Source organism: Natrix helvetica, assembly GCF_964273705.1.
Source record: "Natrix helvetica genome assembly, chromosome: 6".
NCBI classification, from domain to species: Eukaryota; Metazoa; Chordata; class Lepidosauria; order Squamata; family Natricidae; genus Natrix; species Natrix helvetica.
This window is the reverse complement of record NC_138553.1, coordinates 46,278,845-46,299,545: the sequence shown is the minus strand read 5'-3', so window position 1 is coordinate 46,299,545 and position 20,701 is coordinate 46,278,845. Positions and strand designations below refer to the sequence as shown.

The 20,701-nt window shown below is 34.2% G+C and overlaps 1 protein-coding gene across 1 annotated transcript in view; it reads left to right on the top strand.

The window, feature by feature from the left end:
* The window catches only part of LGR5 (leucine rich repeat containing G protein-coupled receptor 5), a 63,389-nt gene that overhangs the window by 29,200 nt on the left and 13,488 nt on the right, over positions 1-20,701 (top strand). The window contains exons 5-15 of the mRNA XM_081957328.1: positions 5,483-5,698; positions 7,685-7,756; positions 8,960-9,028; positions 11,029-11,100; positions 11,690-11,761; positions 11,857-11,925; positions 12,473-12,544; positions 16,803-16,868; positions 17,289-17,360; positions 19,205-19,276; positions 20,477-20,602. Of these exons, the coding sequence (XP_081813454.1) occupies positions 5,483-5,698; positions 7,685-7,756; positions 8,960-9,028; positions 11,029-11,100; positions 11,690-11,761; positions 11,857-11,925; positions 12,473-12,544; positions 16,803-16,868; positions 17,289-17,360; positions 19,205-19,276; positions 20,477-20,602 (978 nt within the window). The remainder of the gene's footprint in view (positions 1-5,482; positions 5,699-7,684; positions 7,757-8,959; positions 9,029-11,028; positions 11,101-11,689; positions 11,762-11,856; positions 11,926-12,472; positions 12,545-16,802; positions 16,869-17,288; positions 17,361-19,204; positions 19,277-20,476; positions 20,603-20,701) is intronic.

The following is a 20,701-nucleotide window of genomic DNA, read 5'->3' as shown; positions in this document are numbered from 1 at the left end:
GGAGGGGGGTGGCATATCAAAAAATCAACATACCAGTTATAGTAGCACCTTTTGCCTTGGTGTGCAACATTTATGCATGTACAAAAGGAGTAGGCGGGGTGATGGAGTGTGCCCCACAGGCGCTGCACCGGCTTATTTTATAGTCTCTGCAGTCAGGCAATCCATGCCCCAACACCTGCCTCACCTCACGGACCTGGCACCAGCACACCACTTGGACTCCTGCTCTGTTGCAGCCGCAAGCAAGCAGAAGAAGTGGCCGGCTGCTGATGCTGCTGTTGTGGTGAAGGTGTCAGGGCATGGATGGCTTGGATGTGGTAAACTGGATGCGGTAAGCTGGGGAAGGGTCCGTGGGGCAGCTCCACTCACCTCACCTCATGGTTGCAGCACTGCAAGCAATTGCACAGGCTCTCAAGTAGGGCTTATTTTGGTGGTAGGGCTTATGTTACGTACATGTGAAATATGTTTGTGCTTATTTTGGGGATAGGTTTTATTTTCAGGAAAAACATTGCAATGCTGTACTACAATAAATTTGTGTTTTTTCATCCTAGATACCACATTTATATCTAGTATTAAAATACTGACTGTTCTTGTACTAAGTGTTCAGGGATATATTTTATTAAGCTATAGAATATATGGTCAAAACATTAACAATATATTATTAAAATTATGTTGGATTATATTCTTTAAACTACATGACTTTTTCTTGAATGATTTGGGCATTTTAAGTGAGTTCATGAAAAAATTCATGTAATATTCCCTTTTATATGCTATCTATAAAAAACTAAAATATTTTTGGATTCTTAAGTTGCTTGTCTTTGGCACATAACACAGCTTTTAAACTATCTGTATGTCAGCCATGTATTATAAATTGCATATAATGTATTGTTTATGAGTTAATGGATTTAGTTTTGAAAGTGCCAAAACTTTGATCAACTCAGCTAAAATAACTGAAAGAAAACTTAAGGTTCTGTTGCATGCGTTAGAGATTGGCATGCCTTATTTACATTATGATAGGAAGCACAATCACTAATTAAATATTTTACTATCTACAAATAGAACAATGTTCTTAAGAATAAAATAAAAGATCAGATAGACAGAAAACATTTGTGGCAATAAATTTTAAGAGTACTTTTATAAATCACATAACTGAGTTATGTATTTTGTAATATATTCTATTGTAACTTCTTAGCCTGGTATTTTGAAAATTAACTCTTCTGGATTTGAATAAAATGTAACTTTATTATATTTTTATCAATGTACAATATACATTTGTCATATACTGGTTTTTTAAATGTAAAAGATGAACATCATGAAAATGAATTTAAAAGTAGTATACATATCTAAACTCTTTCCTGACTTTTTTAGATTTGTAGACAATTTAAAAATACTTCATGTCATGTGTAAGAAATTCTGAACTAAGATCCTAATTCAGATAATATTGGCTAATTTAAGAGAGTGAGCAGATTTGAATATAGTGGGGCTTTTGTGTAAATGTTCTTAGAACAGAACCAGTTTGATATACTGTCAAGGCATCAGACTAAAAACTGGAAGACTGTTCTGTCTTTGGCAAAAATACAGCTGAGTAGCCTTGAGCCAGTCACACACTATCAGCTCTAAGAATCAGGCAATGGAAAACCACTTCAGAAATCTTGCCCAGACACCTGCAGGGGCTTCTCCAAGTTGTTGTAAAAAGTCAATATTGACTTAAAAGCACCAAAAGAAAAATGTTTGTAGACTTGTTCTACAAATATTACTGAAAACATAAGCTTAGTCATGGTTGTTGTTGTTGTTGTTGTTTATACAGTTTTCTTTGTTATATATAAAATTTCCAGATCTACAGTGGCAGTGTACTGTCTGGGTACAATCTCTTTTAAGTACAAGTATCAGCCCTCATACATACAATCTGTAACTACTATTCTCAAAGTCCACTTATCCTTATTAAACATTTTCCATTATTTAATAAAACACTCTGTTCAGTTTTATCTATAATTGGTTAATAATATCAGGCATTATAAACTTCATATGAACCACATTTGTAACCGTTATCCACTAATTCTGTTAATCATAATGTTTACTTATTCTGGTTATTCAATATTCATTATTTAATTACACATTTATTTACATATCCTCCTCCATTCTAAGTTTCTAACTTCTGCTTCTATTTTCTAACCATTGATAGAATAGTTCCCAAGTTAAGAAGTAATCTGTTTCTTCCTTATCCTTAATTTTCATTGTTAATCTATCCATTTCGGCACATTCTAATATTTTCTTTATTACATTTTCCTCTGTAGGTATATTATCAATTTCCAGTTTTGTGCATATGGAATTGTAGCTGCTGTGACCACATGTAAAATTAAATATGTATTTCCTTTATTATATTTCCCTTATTCGCTGGACTATAAACCAATTTGATGTAACGGTTAATCACCAGGCTGGAAAATGAGAGATTGTGAGTTCTAGTCCCACTTTAGCCATGAAAGCAGTTGGATGACCATGGGCCAAATACACCAACCTCATAGGGTTGCTCTTGTGGGAAAGGTGTTTTGTTACATTTACTTCCTTGAGTTATTTGTAAAAATAATAAAGATAGGGTATAAATATATTAAAAAAATAGGGGAAGATGCAATAGAATCAGATTTGCAAGAGTCTGTCATTATAGTTAATATCAATAAAAGTAGTCCTGTATGGGGCCCAAAATCAAGAATAATATGTGACAATATTTCCAAGCTGAATATTTTATTGTTTCACAGATCTTGCCAAACTGAGCATTATATTATCTACATCTATAATATACCTAGTAAACTATTAGGAAAGGGCTATCTTCATCCTCATTGTCTCACATAGAATATTTGAATTGCTTCTTACCTGGGAATCCACCTCCTCACTACAGTCCATCACATCACGATCTTCCTGCAGAGGTGATTTCTTGTTGGAGTCTACCTGTTGGAATGTGTGATAGTATTACAACCACCAAAGAAAAAATATCAGTGAAAAAGACAGTTGCAAAGGAAGCAGCAGCAGATCCTCTTTCCACTTCAGATATCCATAGCTTTAGTCAACTCGGGCTATTCTTGGAGTCAGAATATCATGGCCATCATTTAAAAATAAATAATTACATGGTAGAATTATAATATACCTTGAAGATGCTAACCATAACTTGCTGCTTATAATCAGAGGAACATATCAGGGGCATCATGTCTGAAAAAGCCTGTAATCTAGGGATACACTGGAACAACATGCAAGATGCAGGCATTCCTTAATGTATTATCTAATTTTAGATTATGAAATTGTATCATTCAATCCATGCTATAAATTATGCCATTATTATTTTCTATGGGTATGATCATTGTATCTTTTATGAGCAGCAACCCTGAAATGATAAAAGAAAGAGTGGCAAGAACTAGGTCATATACAAGGCAGTTGTTAATCTTGCTGGAGGAAGAAAAACACGTGAACTGATTAAAGAGGAAAACAAAACAAAACAAAACAAAAAGCTTTAATCAGTGTAACTGTCAAGCTAGTGCAACTCTAAAGTCCTTGGTTTAGACAGAAACATCACACGGACAAGAAATTTATTTCTGACTAAACACAAAGAACCCCACATTTTCTTTTTAAGTATATTTTATTTGAAAGCACAGCACAAAATATGTTCCCTTATTTGAAAGGAAAGATTCAGGCTGGGTATTTCTAAACATTTCCAGCTTTTCCGATTTGTTGACAAAATGTGAATTATTTTGGAGCTGTGTCCCTGTGGCTTGTCATGTCAGTTATTATATTGAAAAAATACTTATAAAAAGGCTTTGACACTGAACTTTACAAATTTGTTCCAACTGACCTTGTCTCAGTTATTTGCCATTCTAGCACATTGTTATTTGCCTTGTGCAATAATAGAAAAACTGTAGCAAAAGACCTAACATTTATGTGCTAAAAAATAAAGAATCTGCTTTAAATAAAGAAATCAACATGCTTATATCAAAGTCCATTTTCTCTCAGATGTATAAGGTTTGCTTTCTGCAGAATTCCTCATAAATGCTTGCTTGTATTTTTCTTTTTAATTCAGTGAAAATGAACATTTAAACATATTTGTAATTATCCTTTTCTCTGCAAAGTTTAAGCCAACAAAATTAATCTATAATTTCAATGTTAGTTTAGATAAAATTCTGAAGAAATGTTATCTAAACTAACATTGTGGTTATATTTTCAACCAATCACTGTCCCTCAAACATCCTCACTCTCTTTGTATTGTTACTTTTCTTTGCTTTTCTTCCTTTAATTTTTTACTTTGAAGGAAAGAAATGTGAAGTTTAGTTTCGGGATTTTTAATTGATCCAATTTCAGCTTTGTTTACCCTTTAATTCAAAACTACAATAATTATTGCTAACAATAATAGCATAACAAATATTGTTCATAAATGTATTTATTCATAAAATGGGCTTTTAGTGGAATATTACATTTACTTTTCATAAAATAGTCTAACCATTATACTCACCTGATCTGGTTAAATGGACTATAATGCCAATACAGGATTGTAATTCCTGATCTTGTCTTTATTCTGTACAATAGTGCAGGAATTTTTAAAATATAAATAATGGTAGCAAAAGATGAAAATTTGAACGAAAAAGCCATGGGACTTGCACACACCATGCCAAATTCTAAGTTTCTGTTCTGTTAAAGTGTTTGTGTCATCTGCCTCATATATTACAGTACTGAGAAGTTACAGCTCCTTTAATGATTGAATTGTGCAAAAGAATATATACATTCACCCTTTGTGGTTTGTGCTATACGTTTATTTTAAATCTTGTAGAATTCTGAAGCAACATATTAACTTCTTCTCACAGCATAATTTATATCCATAGATGGTTTCATGTTGGATGATGCATTAGGACCAATGGTGGGTTGCCAATTTTTTTACTACCCGTTTGGGCGCACATGCACAGAAGCGTTCAGGCAGGTGGACAGAGCCTCCCACCGCCGCTACTACCGGTCCGCCCAAACTGGGCCAACCAGGGGCAACCCACCTCCTATTAGGATGCAAACATCAGTTACTGTAACATATAATACAAAAATCCATGCTATCCTCAGTTGGCTGGTTTATGCACCATATTAAACCAAATATATATATTTGTGGTTTATCATGTCATATGAAGCCAGCCTTTGTGGTTTATTCATGGGTTAGAGTATTATATGAACTCAATATGTTATAGTTTATGAATGAATCATGGTTAAACAAACCATGTCCTAATACAATTGAATATACCAAATCTATAAAAAACAGTGAGAATGACTAAAGAATTAAATAGAAGTTACAGAAATAGAAATGAAAATTAGACTATTTAATTAAAAATTATACAGATTCAGCAATAGAACTGATTATAATTAAGGTTTTTTTTTAAAAAAAATGCAGAAAATACTACTTTTGTCTAAGTCCATTTATTTATGAAGCACTTTTTAATGACATTATATATTTGTTTTTTTTTCTTAGACGGCTTGATGCTAACCATATTAGCTTCATACCTTCCAACTGTTTCAGCGGCTTGATGTCACTTAGATATCTGTGGCTAGATGATAACTCTTTGACTGAAATTCCAGTGCAAGCTTTCAGAAGTTTACCAGCACTGCAAGCAATGACACTTGCACTCAACAAAATCGACTATATTCCAGATTATGCTTTTGGAAATCTCTCCAATTTAGTAGTGCTGTAAGTTTGTATTTGATTTTAGACAAAAAATTTAATTAATTTTCAAGAGTTTCAGCTGCTGACTTCATGAAAGTATATGTTTAATATACACCTAGTTCTTTTAGTAGAACAGCAAATATTTAAGTCCAAAACCTGGTTAATGAAGCCAATTGAATGCTACTATGAGGCAAAAGAACCTGAAGCTGATAATACTGGTGTTTATTTTTGTATATTTTATTTTGGCCATATGTAGAGCATTAATTTTTTTATATAAATAAGCTTTATTGCCAGTTTAAACCTGAGAGTAGTTGCATTTGAAAGTAAATATTTTGGGGTACAGTAGCTTTGCCATTTTTTTACTTTATTTCAAAAATGATTGTAGCCTACCAAAAAGTTCTGTAAATGTGCAGAATGGAAGAATTCCAACTGTTAAATGGAACTGATGTGATCAGGATCAACCTAGTCTGGGTTACTGCATTGGCTTGGAGCAGGGATATTAACTTTTTTTTAGTGGAATGTCCTGTCTGCATGTTAAAAAAAGTGAGAATGGGAGTAAAATTAAAATGAATAGTTAAAGATGAAACTTTATGGAGAAACATGAGGATTGTTTTAAGAATCCTCATGTTTCTTGTCTTGACTTGAAGACTTTTATGCCTAAGTTACTTGTGGAATCTGTATTTTATCATGCTTCCTGAGTCTACATGCATTGGATCTGAGGAACACAGACGTGTACAAAAATCAAAATGCATGCATTCATTCACTCACTCAACTCACTCACTGCACTCAGTTTTATAGCTGCCCATCTCAGTCTGGGCTGCTTGCAATTCAAAACATATATTACAATAAAAATATTTTAAATAGTACAAAGCATTCAAAATAAATATACAGGTAGTCCTCAACTTACAACCAAAATTTATGTTGCTAAGTAAAAAAAATGTTAAGTGAGTTTTGCCCCATTTTACAGTATGACTTTTCTTGCCACATCTGTCAAGTGAATCACTGCAGTGGTTAAATTAATAACATGGTTGTTAAATGAATGTGGGTTTCCCATTGACCTTGCTTGTTAGGAGGTCACAAAAAGGGATTACATGACTCCTGGACACTGCAACTGTCATAAATGTGAGCCAGTTGACAAGCATCTGAATGTATATCACGTGACTGAATGTATATCAAGTGTAACTTCCAACTGTCACTAAATGAGCTGTTGTAAGCTGAGGACTACTTGCCAGTTAGCAATAAACACAGGAAATGGGGCACTTAATAAATTCAGCACCTGGGCTTGGGAACACAGCCAGGTTTTTAGAGCCGTACAAAAGGCTAACAGGATTTCAGGCCATTCTAATCTCTGATGGGAGGATATTCTATATAAGAATGAGGATGAAATTTCCATGAGTACATTTGAAGATGATGGTATGGCAATGCTAAAGCTGTAAACAGTGCCACCTTCACATTACAGATTTGGAGCAGGGTAGTAAAAATATCTACAAAAGGAACTAATAAAAACTATTTTCCTGAAGTGGTGATCAACAAATAAAAACTGACATATTTTGAGCATGTAGTATGAACTGATTATGAGCTAGAAAATATTTTACATTGACAAACTTTAGATAAATTGCCGACACAGGAAGATAAAGATTACTGAAATTTTTATTGTAGATAAGTAATGTAAGCATTTGTACACAGAATGGGATTCAGTCCTGACTCAAGAGCACCTAAATTAACTTCGTAAAGAACAAGAAAGCACTTACTGGTAATCACATGTTGAAGTAAGAAAAGAACATGAGCAATATGAAAAACCACAAAAATATGAAATCTTCGTTTAACCAGATTAAGAGCCAAATGAAAATGCAACTAGAGGCGCAATTGGTAAAATACATTCTGTACTATCCAAATGTTTGTAAAAATGATTTTCACAAATGATGGGAGAGCAGGAGTAATCATTAAAATGTTTTCTTTGCTGTATTTTTTTAACATATTTTTTCTCATATTCTGAATGGTCTGCTTCAGGCATCTTCATAACAATAGAATCAACTTCTTGGGAAAGAAATGCTTCAAAGGCCTCCATAGCCTAGAAACTTTGTGAGTTGAGCTTTTTCCATGTTTCCATTGACATTCTGCAAATCATTTTTTTAAATGCCTAAATGCAGATTTAGAGAAGTTATTGATATTGACTCTATTGTTAAATTCTTAAGGATGTAATCCAATCCACATTTAAATGGAAGCCAGTTTGCCTTATATTATTTTCCTTTAATTTATAGAATTGCAGTGCTATTTATTAACTTTTTTATTTTGTAGACAATGGGCATTTGAAAAGGCTAATGGATATACACTAAGAGAATAATCGATATCTCACTGTGACTAATTAAATTCTTGATCAATATTTGAAAAATTTGGCCAAAATTAAACTATAGTTTTGTTCATATTTGCAAAAACAGGTTTTACTTATGTAGTTAAAATTGCAAAGACTAGCAGTGTCTATCATCATGGGATGATCTTGTAAAAAACATTTTTCTTAATTTTTCCTTTAAGGTTAATTTAGTAAATAACATAAATTATAAAGGTAATAAAATACAACTTAGTCTGATCAACTTAATCAAAAATAGGGATCTAAAGTTAAGGAGGACAGTTATTCCAGCAGAATATAATAATAAATAAAATATGAAGTAAATGCAAATATCTATTATATTTATTTTTAAAAATCATTAATGGGCATGGATCCAATTACTTGAGGAACAATCTCACCCCACTGAGACTGGCTCACCCCACCCACAATGGCAGCCAAGGAATTTCAGCTGGGGGATTCGAGGAGAAGTGTCTTCTCTGCTGTCATTCCCGCCCTCTGGAACATCTTATCCTATGAGGTGAAACTGGCTCCCACCCTCCTAACATTTTGTAAGAGCCTTAAGACCTGACTTTGTGAGGTGGCTTGGGGACCCCATAGGAAAGCTTCATACTAGAGGTGGTTGATTAATTAAAATTAAATCCCATCTCCCCCTCCCTCGGTGTCCAGCTCTCCTCTTGTGTACATAATTTTATCAATGTTTTTATCTGCTATGTTTTTATAATGGGTGATATTAATGTTTTTCAATGTTTTTTATGTTGTACGCCACCCAGAGTCATTGGTTACTAGATGGGTGGCACATAAATTTCATAAATAAATAAAGTTATATAAATGGATACATCTAAAAGTGCAGCACAAAACAGGTAAAGTTTTTCCTTTTTTTAAGTATGAAGATTAGTAGTGTCTTATGTGGGGTGCTTTTTCTTCTTCTCCCAATTCAGAGATTTAAATTACAACAATCTGAATGAATTTCCCACTTCTGTCAATGTCCTCAGAAACCTGAAAGAACTGTGAGTACAGAATTTTGGTCTTCAGCTCCCCAGTTTCCAGTCATTTTGATTTATTTAAGTCCTGACATATTTATCATCCCATTTCAAAAATCACTGCCTATTTTTCAGAATATATATTTTATTTTGTAGACATTGTTTTTTTCAACTTGGTAATTATAGTTGTCTGAAATGAAAATGCAGGAATAAATTATAAAAAAGCAGCACATTCTGACATGTTGCTGATGCTGTCTGTAATAGTGGAGTACTTGCTTAATGTGCTAGTACAATTTAAAATTGTAATACAAATATTAGATTATTATTATTAATTATTAAAGTCTTTAAATAAGTGCGTTAAAATAAAAGTAGATAAAACAGTAAAAACATCATTTCTAGATAAATTTACATTATTAAAGCATATTTGTTTCTCTATTACAGTTTGTAGTTTAAAAGATAAATTATATTTTGCCAACTGAATCTGTTTTCTAATATCTGAAACTGGGATGGTCAAAGTTGGTTCACTTCTTCTTCCCCATGTCATTATTTACAATATACACCAAAATGTCCTGCTTAATGTGGTGGGGCAATAGAGCAGGCCAGGTTTCCTTTTTTCTATGGAGAGGAGGGGAAGAGTAAACATAGTATTTCCATTAGCCTAATTGTGTGTGACTGACAATGCTTACAAAGTCTCTGCTGTGCAAGGACCTGAATTTGAGATTGTTGAAATGACATTGTCCAATGTTTTTTCATTCACACAGAATCTATTAAGGGGAAAATGGTTTAAATAGGTGCAGGATACATTACTACACACATACATACATAGAAAGTGTAAGAGAGAGAAATGCATGCTTGTGAGGTTAGAAAGAAAAAGCAAAAAAGATGGTAAAATTTGTCTGTGAAAAAACATCATCTTAGGTAAAATTTGATTTTTAAAAAAATACTGTGTAAGTCAATAGGAAGTGAATAGGAAACTGATAATAATAGACATATATATATATATATATATATATATATATATATATATATATATATATATATATATATATATATATATATATATATATATATATATATATATATATATATATATATATATATATATATATATATATATATATGTTTTCGTAGATTTTCACGGGTGTAGGTATGCTGGTTTTGTTGTATTCGGGTCTTTTCCCATGTAAGGTTAATATAACCTTATAAAGGTTATATTATAAATATAAAGGTAATATAACCTTACACGGAAAAAGACCCGAATACAACAAAACCAGCATACCTACACCCGTGAAAATCTACGAAAACATTATATATATATATATATATATATATATATATATATATATATATATATATATATATATATATATATATATATATATATATATATATATATATATATATATACGTATGTATGTATGTATGTATGTATCTGCAAATGCTGACAGCCTTCCACTCTGTTCATTTTCACTTTGTTTTCCTACTGATATATTGTTTCTTATGCAATCAATTTCCAGAGACAGCTATTATATAGTCACTAATAATAGCATCCAAAACAATGAAACAGTGAACCATTCAATATTTTAGTTTCAACTTGAGTGACTTTATTTGTACCTCAATGGAAAAACAAATATTTCCCATGCAATCATTATTATTGTTGTTAAAACTTTCGTGTTTTGTTCTTGTATTAGATTATTATGCAAGCAAATAATATACTTCCATTAATTTGTTTTAATTAAGAACATTTAATGAATATGAATAACAGATGTACAGTTTCAAGGCATCCTGTATATACTGGCTTTTCATAGCATTTCTATATGAGGGTTTTGTTAAATGACAATGTAAACATTTTACTATAGTGTTTTGAGGAACTTACTGAGAACTGAAAATCTCCTATATTGTGATAGCTGGTACCTTTCTATAGAATGTCATTTATTTAGAATAACTTTGTCTTTGGGTAACTCTAAAGAAATTTTTGTTTCTATGTATTGTGGACATGTACTCTATTTCTGTTATTTTTTATCTAGCGGATTTCATAATAATAACATAAGGTCAATACCTGAACAAGCATTTATGGGCAACCCATTACTTACAGCAGTGTAAGTTATAAAAGTTTACTTTTTCTAGAACATTTTTCTATTTATTTTTCTATAATTACTTTATTCCATTATAGATTGGTTTTTTAGTATTTTATATGATTCAACAATGTTTCTCAAATATTACTAAATTTACTATGTTACCTTGAAAACAAGATCTACTCTGAAAATAAGCCCTAGCCTGATTTTTTAAAGTGTGCACCTAATATAAGCCCTAGTGAAGGGGATGGACATGGTCAGCACAGGAGTCAGCCCAACCACCTGTCCCCTCACAAACACGGGCAGCGATCCCTGAGTCGCAGTGGCTCCTTCCCTTCCCTGGTCACCTCATGGAGGCTCGGCCCTAAAATCGCAGTCCCACAGATTGGCTGAGCCAGCAAGGGCTGGGAGGTGCCTCTCATTGTTGTTTGCTCAGTTTTATTTATTTTTTAAATGATTTAGCATATATAATTTGGGAAGCAAATAGTTCTGGAGATAAGCATTCAATAAAAAGATTGCAGGCAAGTCATAAATCCTTTTATGAGAATATCAGTAAATTGCATCAGAATTTGAAGATTTAAATCTTACAGTGTTGAATTCATTTTCTTCACAGCCATTTTTATGATAATCCTATCCAGACTGTGGGAAAGTCTACTTTTCACCATTTACCTGAACTCAGAACCCTGTATGTATTTGCACCTTTAAAAATACTTTAGCTCCAAACAAAAAATCTTTCATTCCTTAAACCACAACATTAATACATTGTGTTTGTAATTATAGAACATTAAATGGTGTTTCAGAGATGACAGAATTTCCTGATTTGACTGGGGCAACAAGCCTTGAAAGCTTGTAAGTATTAGTTCTATAGTTTGTTACTTTTAAAAATAGATGGTAACAATTATTTTAGATGTCTAGTTCCTTTAAAGGACTTGTCTTTTAATCAGTAATATATTTGTAACCCACTATACAAAATCATTGATACTAAATTTGTGATGGATTTAAATTAGCTTATGGTTTGATCTATATATGCTTAAGCCATTATTGGTTGGTTGGTTGGTTGGTTGGTTGGTTGGTTGGTTGGTTGGTTGGTTGGTTGATTCACTGATTGCATAGTGGAGAACCAGGTGAAAATCCATGAGATATGTTCCTGATATGGTTTTCTTTTATCTCTCAGCCTTATGTACTTATCCTCTTAAATGTATGCACATAATATTGATTATAGATAGGTTTAGATATGTTGTTCTTCAACAGAGAGAGAATTAACATTTCTTAATTCTTATGAATTAGACCAATAGCACCGAATAGTTATATCACTCAGGACTTCAGATTAATCTGCTATGGACTAAGTTAATTCCTATTGCAGTTATTAATTATTTCAAATTTATTATTTTAATAGGATCCTTACAGGAGCTCAGATCACAACTCTTCCAGAATCAATTTGTGAGCACCTTCCTAATCTCCAAGTACTGTAAGTATAGTGGAGAGAGAATGTTAAATCATACCATTAATTCAGAGAATACATACGGTATTATACATACAATACAATACATACAGTATATCAATAGTATAAAGACTTTTTTTAAGGGAAATCTGGATTGAAATTAGCCATACATTTACTATATTAAATTGGATAAAGAAACAATCCTCCCTAACTTTGTAATGTCCAGATGTGTACTAGTATTGGGAAAGATCTTGTAAAATGGGGTGAAGAGGTATGGCCTAGGGAACAGTCAGATAAGAGATGGCACAGCCTACACCTGGAGAGTGGACAGGGCAGGAGGCTCAGAAGGGATTCTCTAGTTTTTCAGACTATAAAGGAGACAGAAGGAAAATTGTACTTTTCGACTTGCAAGATTCTGTTAATGTAGAAGTAGAATTAGCTTAGCTTGTCATGTCTTGTATCTGAACTATCTGATAAGATGTGACATACCATAACTCTTAGAAATTTCTAGGGAACGTTACCCATTTGGAGGGTGTTATTTTAGGATGCTTTTTAAAAGATGCTTTTAAAAATTAAGTTAATACCATGTTTCCCCGAAAATAAAACCAGGTCTTATTTTCTTTTAGGCTTGAAAATAAGAACTTGGGCTTATTTTCGGGGAGGTCTTATTTTTTGAGGTGCAGGAGGTGGCAAGCGCAGTCACCTCATGGCTGCTGGGCTCCTAAACCACGGCTGAGGCAGCGAGGGCTGGGAGTTCCGTCTCTCCAGGTGCCTGGAGATGTTTCCAGTGCACTCTTGCTATCCCCAGCCCTGCCTAAGGGTCCCTCTTCCGTAGCTCACCTTGTGGCTGTGGAGCAGGTAGCAACCACAGTTTGCGTTTGTACCCGCTGCTGCTACTTGAGAAAAGAATAATTCTGGAAGATTGTGGGAAGTGTGTGCTTACAGTAGAAGCAAATTGCACTCTATACCTTTTAAGCAATCAAATGTCTCTGTGTGTGAGAGAGAAAGGAGGGGGGACAGAGGACAGAGGGAGTAACAAGAATTGCAGACAACACTGTTTGAAAGGGTTTCCTCTCTGTCATTTCTCTCTCTCTCTCTCTCACACACACACACGTGATGAGAAACAGCCGAGGGGAACTGGATAAGGGGACTGAACCTCTCCCCCTCCAGCCAATGCAAGAAATGGGCTCCCTTGCAACGCCTTGTCTCCCACATGAAACCACCCCTCCCCCAAGTCCCGGTCTTCAGCTCGGTGTTTTGTGCACACTCAGTGGCTTCATGCAAGGAAAGCAGAAACAGAGACTCTGGCTTCTTTGTCTCCCCCAAACTCTGCCAGAAATTAGTCTTTGTGAGGCTCGTTTTGCCATCACAGCCTCTTGGAGCAGGACTCTGCAAGGCTTGTTGTGGTGTTGCACTTGTAAACAGCAGCACCATTGCTAGCTTCATCACACTGGTGCAGCTGGTGTCCTGCCACGAGCGGCTGGACCAATATGTCAAACCTCATGGCACTGCCACCGTTCACGCACACAATGGCACAGCAATTCTTGCAAGGTCTTGCTCCAAGAGGCTGCACTGATGTGACGAACCTCACAGCGATGCCACTGCTTGCATACGCAACACTACAACAAGCCTTGCAGGGTCCTGGGATACGCTGAAGGCTCGGAATGGAGCCTTTTTGGTGAACAGCAGGAAAATGGGGAGAGGGGTTTTCCTGCCTCTCATCCTTTTCTCAGTCTGTGCTGAGCTTGAGAAAAGGATGAGAGGCAGGAAAATCCCCCTCCCCATTTTCCTGCCGTTCGCCAAAAAAGGCTCCATTCTGAGCCTTCAGCGTTGCAATCCTGGAATATGCTGAAAGCTTGGGGTGGAAACTTTTGGGCAATTGGCAGGAAAATGGGGAGGGGGATTTTTCTGCCTCTCGTCATTTTCTCAATCTCAGCACAGATGGACATCCTGAGCTTTCAGCATTGCAATCCTGGGATGTGCATCCTTTTCTCAAGTGACATTTGATCGCTTGAAAGGGACAGGCTGTGCCCTGAGAGAAGGAATAAGAGGCAGCTCACAGCCCTCACATGCTAGCTGATCCATGGCCCAAATTAAGGGGCTGAGCATGCATGAGGTGACCGGGGAAGGGAAGGGCTGCCTCCTGTGCTGGCCATTCACTACCTTTTCACTAGGGCTTATTTGGGGGGGAGGGCGTGTAAGGGCCACCCTCAAAAAATCAGGCTAGGGCTTATTTTTGGGAAGGTTGTATTTTTGGGGAAACACTGTATTATAGGGTAGAACAAATACTAGAATTGGATACTTCTAGTAGATCAAGATAAACAAGCAATACTGTAAAGAGTTCAGATTAGAACTAACAACCTGATTTACTTTATAAGTGTTTTTAAGGGGAAAAAATTAAGAATATGTACATTGATGATTTTACCAATTTTTTAAATTTCTTCCTATTTTTCAAATTATTTTTAAAAGTCATCAGTTTTTGGAAAGCACCCTGGATAACAGGAATATCCTATTTTCTTCACCTTATATCAAATCCAAACTCCAAAATCTTTTTTACAGGACAGGATACTTTACAGATACTTTTTAACATGTCAATACATGTTTACACTGAAATAAAGTGCACACTCTGTTCTTGCTTAGATATGCTATTAAGTAGTCCACATTTGCAACATCATGGTCTTAACTTTTTTTTCCTCTTATATTTATTCAATTTGAACATCAAATAGTAGCTCCGCGAGAGCTCTTTTCATATCATGGTTAACCAGTATATTGTAACTTTCAAGAAATCTATGGAGGTAGTTTAATCACTATCAAAAAATAATCATTCTGTCTGATTCTTTGTGAATCAGCCAACCATATTTTCCGTTTACCATTACATCATGATGAATGTATCTGGTACTAGTCTGCACAGCCAACATTCTAGCTACATTAATTATAATATACACCCAAAATATGTCACAAAACCACAATTCCGAGAAAAGAAAATAATTTACTGGAACTACATTACTTATTGTTAGCTAGATGTCTCTGTATTATTGAAATGCCAGAGAGAGGGAGGGGGGGGGAGATCAGCCATTTGTACATGTTACACATTTATCTGTCTACTGTATTGATTGGAGTTAGTCCTTCCTACTCACCTGTCCCTTAGTCAAAAAGGTATCCAAGTCTCAGTTAATAGATGTTGGTTGGCTTTCTAAGTGAACTAAGATGCATAATCTCAGACTTGTCCAGGCTCTAAACGACACCCTTCCTCCAGTCTTTCCTGCCAAGATATAGAAATCAGTAATAGGAGTTCCTTTCTTTAATGCTCTTTTCAATTTTACTGAATTGACCATTTTTGTAACTCACCCTGGATTGCATTCCCCAAGTGTTTCTTTATGGCTTCATGCTTCTGAAATATTTACCTGTGTGAAAGTTTGTAATGTTCTATAAGTATGGATTTTTGGTTCGGTTTTGGTTTGGTTTTTTTATTCTCACTTTCAACTCACTAAGTAAGTCTCTTTCAATAGTCTTTTCCTGGATCTTGTTAGAAGGGAAGGGAAATGTAAAATGTTTTCATTTGTATAAAAATAACTGCTGTTTAACAATGTTTATCTAAGGTATTTGAAGCATGGACAACTGCATTTATCATTTAAAAATTAGTATAGGAATAAAATCTTAGCATATATGGCTTTAAAAGGAAACAATAGGCATATTCCTATATCCACTCTCATTTTTTAATTTAAAGAGACAAATGTCTTATTAAAGATTATAGGAGGTTACCCTTCACAAAGGAGTACAGGATACAAATCTATTTCCCCGTTTTTCTTTCTTCTTTTTACAATTTCTGAAAATTACAATGGCTTGTTTTTGATTAGTTATATTATACCATAAATGAGTCCAGATGTTTCAGTTATTCTGTAATCTGTTAGGTTTTGGCTGAAAACATTTGAAGAGTTTCCCCCCACCCCCTTGTAATGATTGATTTTCAAAGTGACTTCTAGTTCTCTAACCACTTTTCTCAACTCAAGATATAGCCATTCTAAAGGTCGGATGTAAGATTGCTTAATTTAAAGTATAGTCTGGGAAAAATTTAAAATTTTGCTTTGGTTGCTGCTAAAAATATGGGATAGTCCTAAAACCAAAAGAAGTAGGTTATGTAAAACAATTAAAAGTAGTGTGTTTTATAAGAAAACTGCATCTAATAGTCTTCTAATATCAATCTCTCTGCAAAAGAAGTTGTAAAATAAGTTTTTAATTTTTAGCAGAACCAAATGCCATTTTTGATTTTTACTTTGTTTTTCAGAGACCTTTCATATAATCATCTGGAAGAATTGCCCTCTTTTACAGCTTGTGAAAAACTTCAGAAAATGTAAGGTTTCTAAAATGTTTTGTATTTATGCCCAGAAAGAGCAAGATTCCCTATCTTTTCCAGTAGAAAGAATTTATCTATGGATGTAGTAATCTGAATCTTCGTTTGCTTATATTCAGATTTTGATATTTTAAAAATTAGAATAGCCTACCAAACTGTCACTGCTTGGGCATGTACAGCTGAGTATAAGCTCTCTAAGGGGAAAAACTCCAATGTTTTGAGCTTTGTATGTCAGAAAAGTGTTTGAGAAAGAGTTTAATATTGGAGCTATTCTTTTTATCTTACCTGAGGCGAATTTTCAAAAACAATATTGCAATATGCTAACGTTTAGTAGTTATAATAGTTACTCTTGGAATTTGGGCATCAATATAAATTTTCTTAAAAGTTTTTTGTCTATAAATTCATTTTTTGCCATTTCAGTGCTTTACATCACAATGAAATATACGAAATCCACGCCGGTACATTTCAGCAGCTGGTTGCCCTCCGTTCCCTGTGAGTTTCACCATAAAATCGTTCTTTACATTACTTGATATTGAGAGGCATGGAAGCTGACATTCCTTTCGCCTGCTCGATCTTACATATATTTTCCTCCTTGATTGTTCAAATTGCTGCATTTGGTTTGCCAAAAGGAAACAAACATTCTGACATTGACAATTTCCAGCAATGAATTTACACAGCCATACATCAAAGAAAAAAAAGCATCCTTGAAGTAGATTTAACTTGTAGACACCACTGAAGAATAAGCAATTTGAATGATTCATGTAAAACCTTTTATTATTACTTGAATGAATAGAAAAATGAAATAACTTTTCTTCAGACTATAAAATTGCAGAATGAATAGACTTTGTATTGTAATTTTTTATTATTATTTTTCACCATAAAATATTTTAGCTTGATTTTCAGTTGAATTATACAGCTTATATGTTATACAGGTAGCCCTCTACCTACAGCAGTTCGTTTAAAGACCATTCAAAGTTACAAAGGCCCTCAAAAATGTGACATGACCATTTTTCATAGTTACAGCCTTTGCAGCATCCCTATGATCATCTGACCAAAATTAATATGCTGGGCAACTGGTTCATATTTATGATTGTTGCGATGTCCCAAGGTCATGTGATCACCTTTTGTAACTTTCTGACAAGCAAAATTAATGGGAAAGCCAAATTCACTTAACAACCAGGTTACTAACTTTCCAACTGCAGTGATTCACTTAACAACTGTAACAAGAAAAGTTGTAAAGTGGGGCAAAACTCACTTAATAAATGTCTCACTTTGCAACATAAATTTTGGGCTCAATTATGGTCGTAAGTTGAGGACTACCTGTATTAAAGGTGGAAAATATTCTGAAGTGATTTTTTCACCTTTCTAAACCCTGGCATTTTAACAGGTGAGTGTAGACTTTTTATGTCACTGAATGCCTATAATAATGTAAACTTGCTGCAAATAAGCATGTGTATAATAGAGGTAGGTCCAAAAAATTGTGAAAAAAAATGTTGCAAATAGGAGTAGATTGGATCAAATTGGCAGAGATAGACAGAGAAACAGATGGACCAAAATGAGAAACAGAAACAGTGGATAATATCAATAGACCTGCCTTATTGAAAAATAACATACACCGCTGCCTGTCATTGATTCTCCTGCATGGTTTACTAATGATCTTAGCTGGATAACACTAGTTGTGAACCATAATTGCACATCATAACTTTGATTCTGGCTACCAAGTCAGATAAGTAAGCAGTACTTAAACGATATTTTCAGTTCAGAGAGAAAGGTGATTTAGTAAATGAAAAGTGTTCTGTGAGCATGGATGTGTGAGATATGAAAGGAAAATGATTGGAAGGAGTGAGGACTAAAGCTTGTGATTTCTTTGCGTGGTTTATAGGAAGCAGCAGTTAGGGTAGAGATTGCCCATCAATTCCTGATTTGGTAGGAAGGGTGTAAAATACGAAAAGAATGTGTGCATTTGATCGATCACCTTAAAATTTGATTGAAAACCAAAATTTGGTTGAAAACCAAATGAGAGAAACAAACAGGGAAACATAATTTTGAAGGGCTGCAGCACTGGATGATAGATAGATAGATAGATAGATAGATAGATAGATAGATAGATAGATAGATAGATAGATAGATAGATAGATGATAGATAGATAAGCCAGTGCCTTAAAAATCTATTCTCACAAGCTTTTGTTACTTTCAATCCATATCATCATTAATTTAAGTACATTTTTCTCTGAAAGTTTAAAATCAATTGTTGGAAGCAATTTCTTTCTGTTAATATTTTAATAAAAATATTCAAACTATACATTATTAAGCAGATGACATTTTATTTCTTGTAGGGATTTAGCATGGAATAAAATCTCTATTATTCATGCCAATGCATTTTCTTCTTTACTGTCCCTTATTAAAATGTAAGTATTTTTCATATTTTAATGTTTGATCCTAAATAACTGTAAAATAGAAAAACAATATAATATGTAATCAGTTCTTTCTTTATAACTGAACAATAATTTTATATTTCTACCCTGCTGTTTAATTCAGTTAGTGCTGCATCAGAACCTTGCATCAGAAAGTGTCAGCATCAACTTGCTATTTTTATGTTTAAATTGTGTTTTTGAGATGTAATTAAACTGATACCCTCCTTATGAAGACTAAATGGGAGGAACCTTAGGATATGATAGGGCAAACTGAAATGCTCCAAACTAAATGAAATCTTTGATAGCCAAACAATAGGTTGTTTCCAAAAATTCCAAAAACTCTTTGTCTCTCTGCTAATGGTAAGATATTTTATATCTTATAATTGACTATTTAATAGTGTAAGTGTAATGCATAAATGTTTCTACGTGAGAACTTTCTACATGAGAGCTGCCACAAAACCTGTGAGTGCTCAAATGTGTACTAATTAAAAATTGAATAAGAACTAGGAAGAATAAATTTGGGGGGGATGCCCTAAGTAATCATAGGCTATATTTGCATAAGTAACACCTTTATTAAGAAAACAATTGCTTCCACTAAGCTTCTGGATGCAATTAAATGTGCTGTGTATCAGAGGTGATATTCAGCAGGTTCTGACCAGTTCTGGAGAACTGATAGCAGAAATTTTGAGTTGTTCGGAGAATCGATAAATATCACCTCTGACTGGCCTCAACCACCCAACTATTCTCTGGCTCCCGGGTCCCAGCTGATCAGGAGGAAATGGGAATTTTGCAGTAACCTTCCCCTGGAGTGGGGAGGGAGTGGAGATTTTACAGTATCCTTCCCCTGCCATGCCCACCAAGCCACACCCACAGAACCAGTAGTAAAAAAAAAAAGAATCCTACCGCTGCTGTATATCACCTTTGCAGGCTTATATACTTCAGAGTCTGGATGTCTCTTAGACTGAATCTGCAGTGAGATCTGGGAGAGAAGGCTTATTGAGGCTTAGAGACTTTAGGAATTTATTGGCAAAGAAACGGGGGACAGAAAAAAAACTGTCAGATAATTTTTTTCTGAAAGTGTAGTATATATTTGTCTGGAATAATATTTCTGTTGGTTTAAAAAGATAAAAACATATGGGGGGAAATTCTAGCATTGAAAGCTGATTCTTTGGTTGTTACTTTGTTATTTTGCAGGGATCTGTCATCCAACCATTTGTCTTCTTTTCCTATAACTGGTCTACATGGTTTAACTCATTTAAAATTAACAGGAAATTATCCACTTCAAAGTTTGATATCATCTGAAAACTTTCCAGAACTCAAGTGAGTACCTCATTACAATTAATAGGGCACAGTTGTTCTCATGTGCAATGGAAGAAGTGTGACTGTATAATGTGTGTTACTTCTTATTTGAAGTATTTG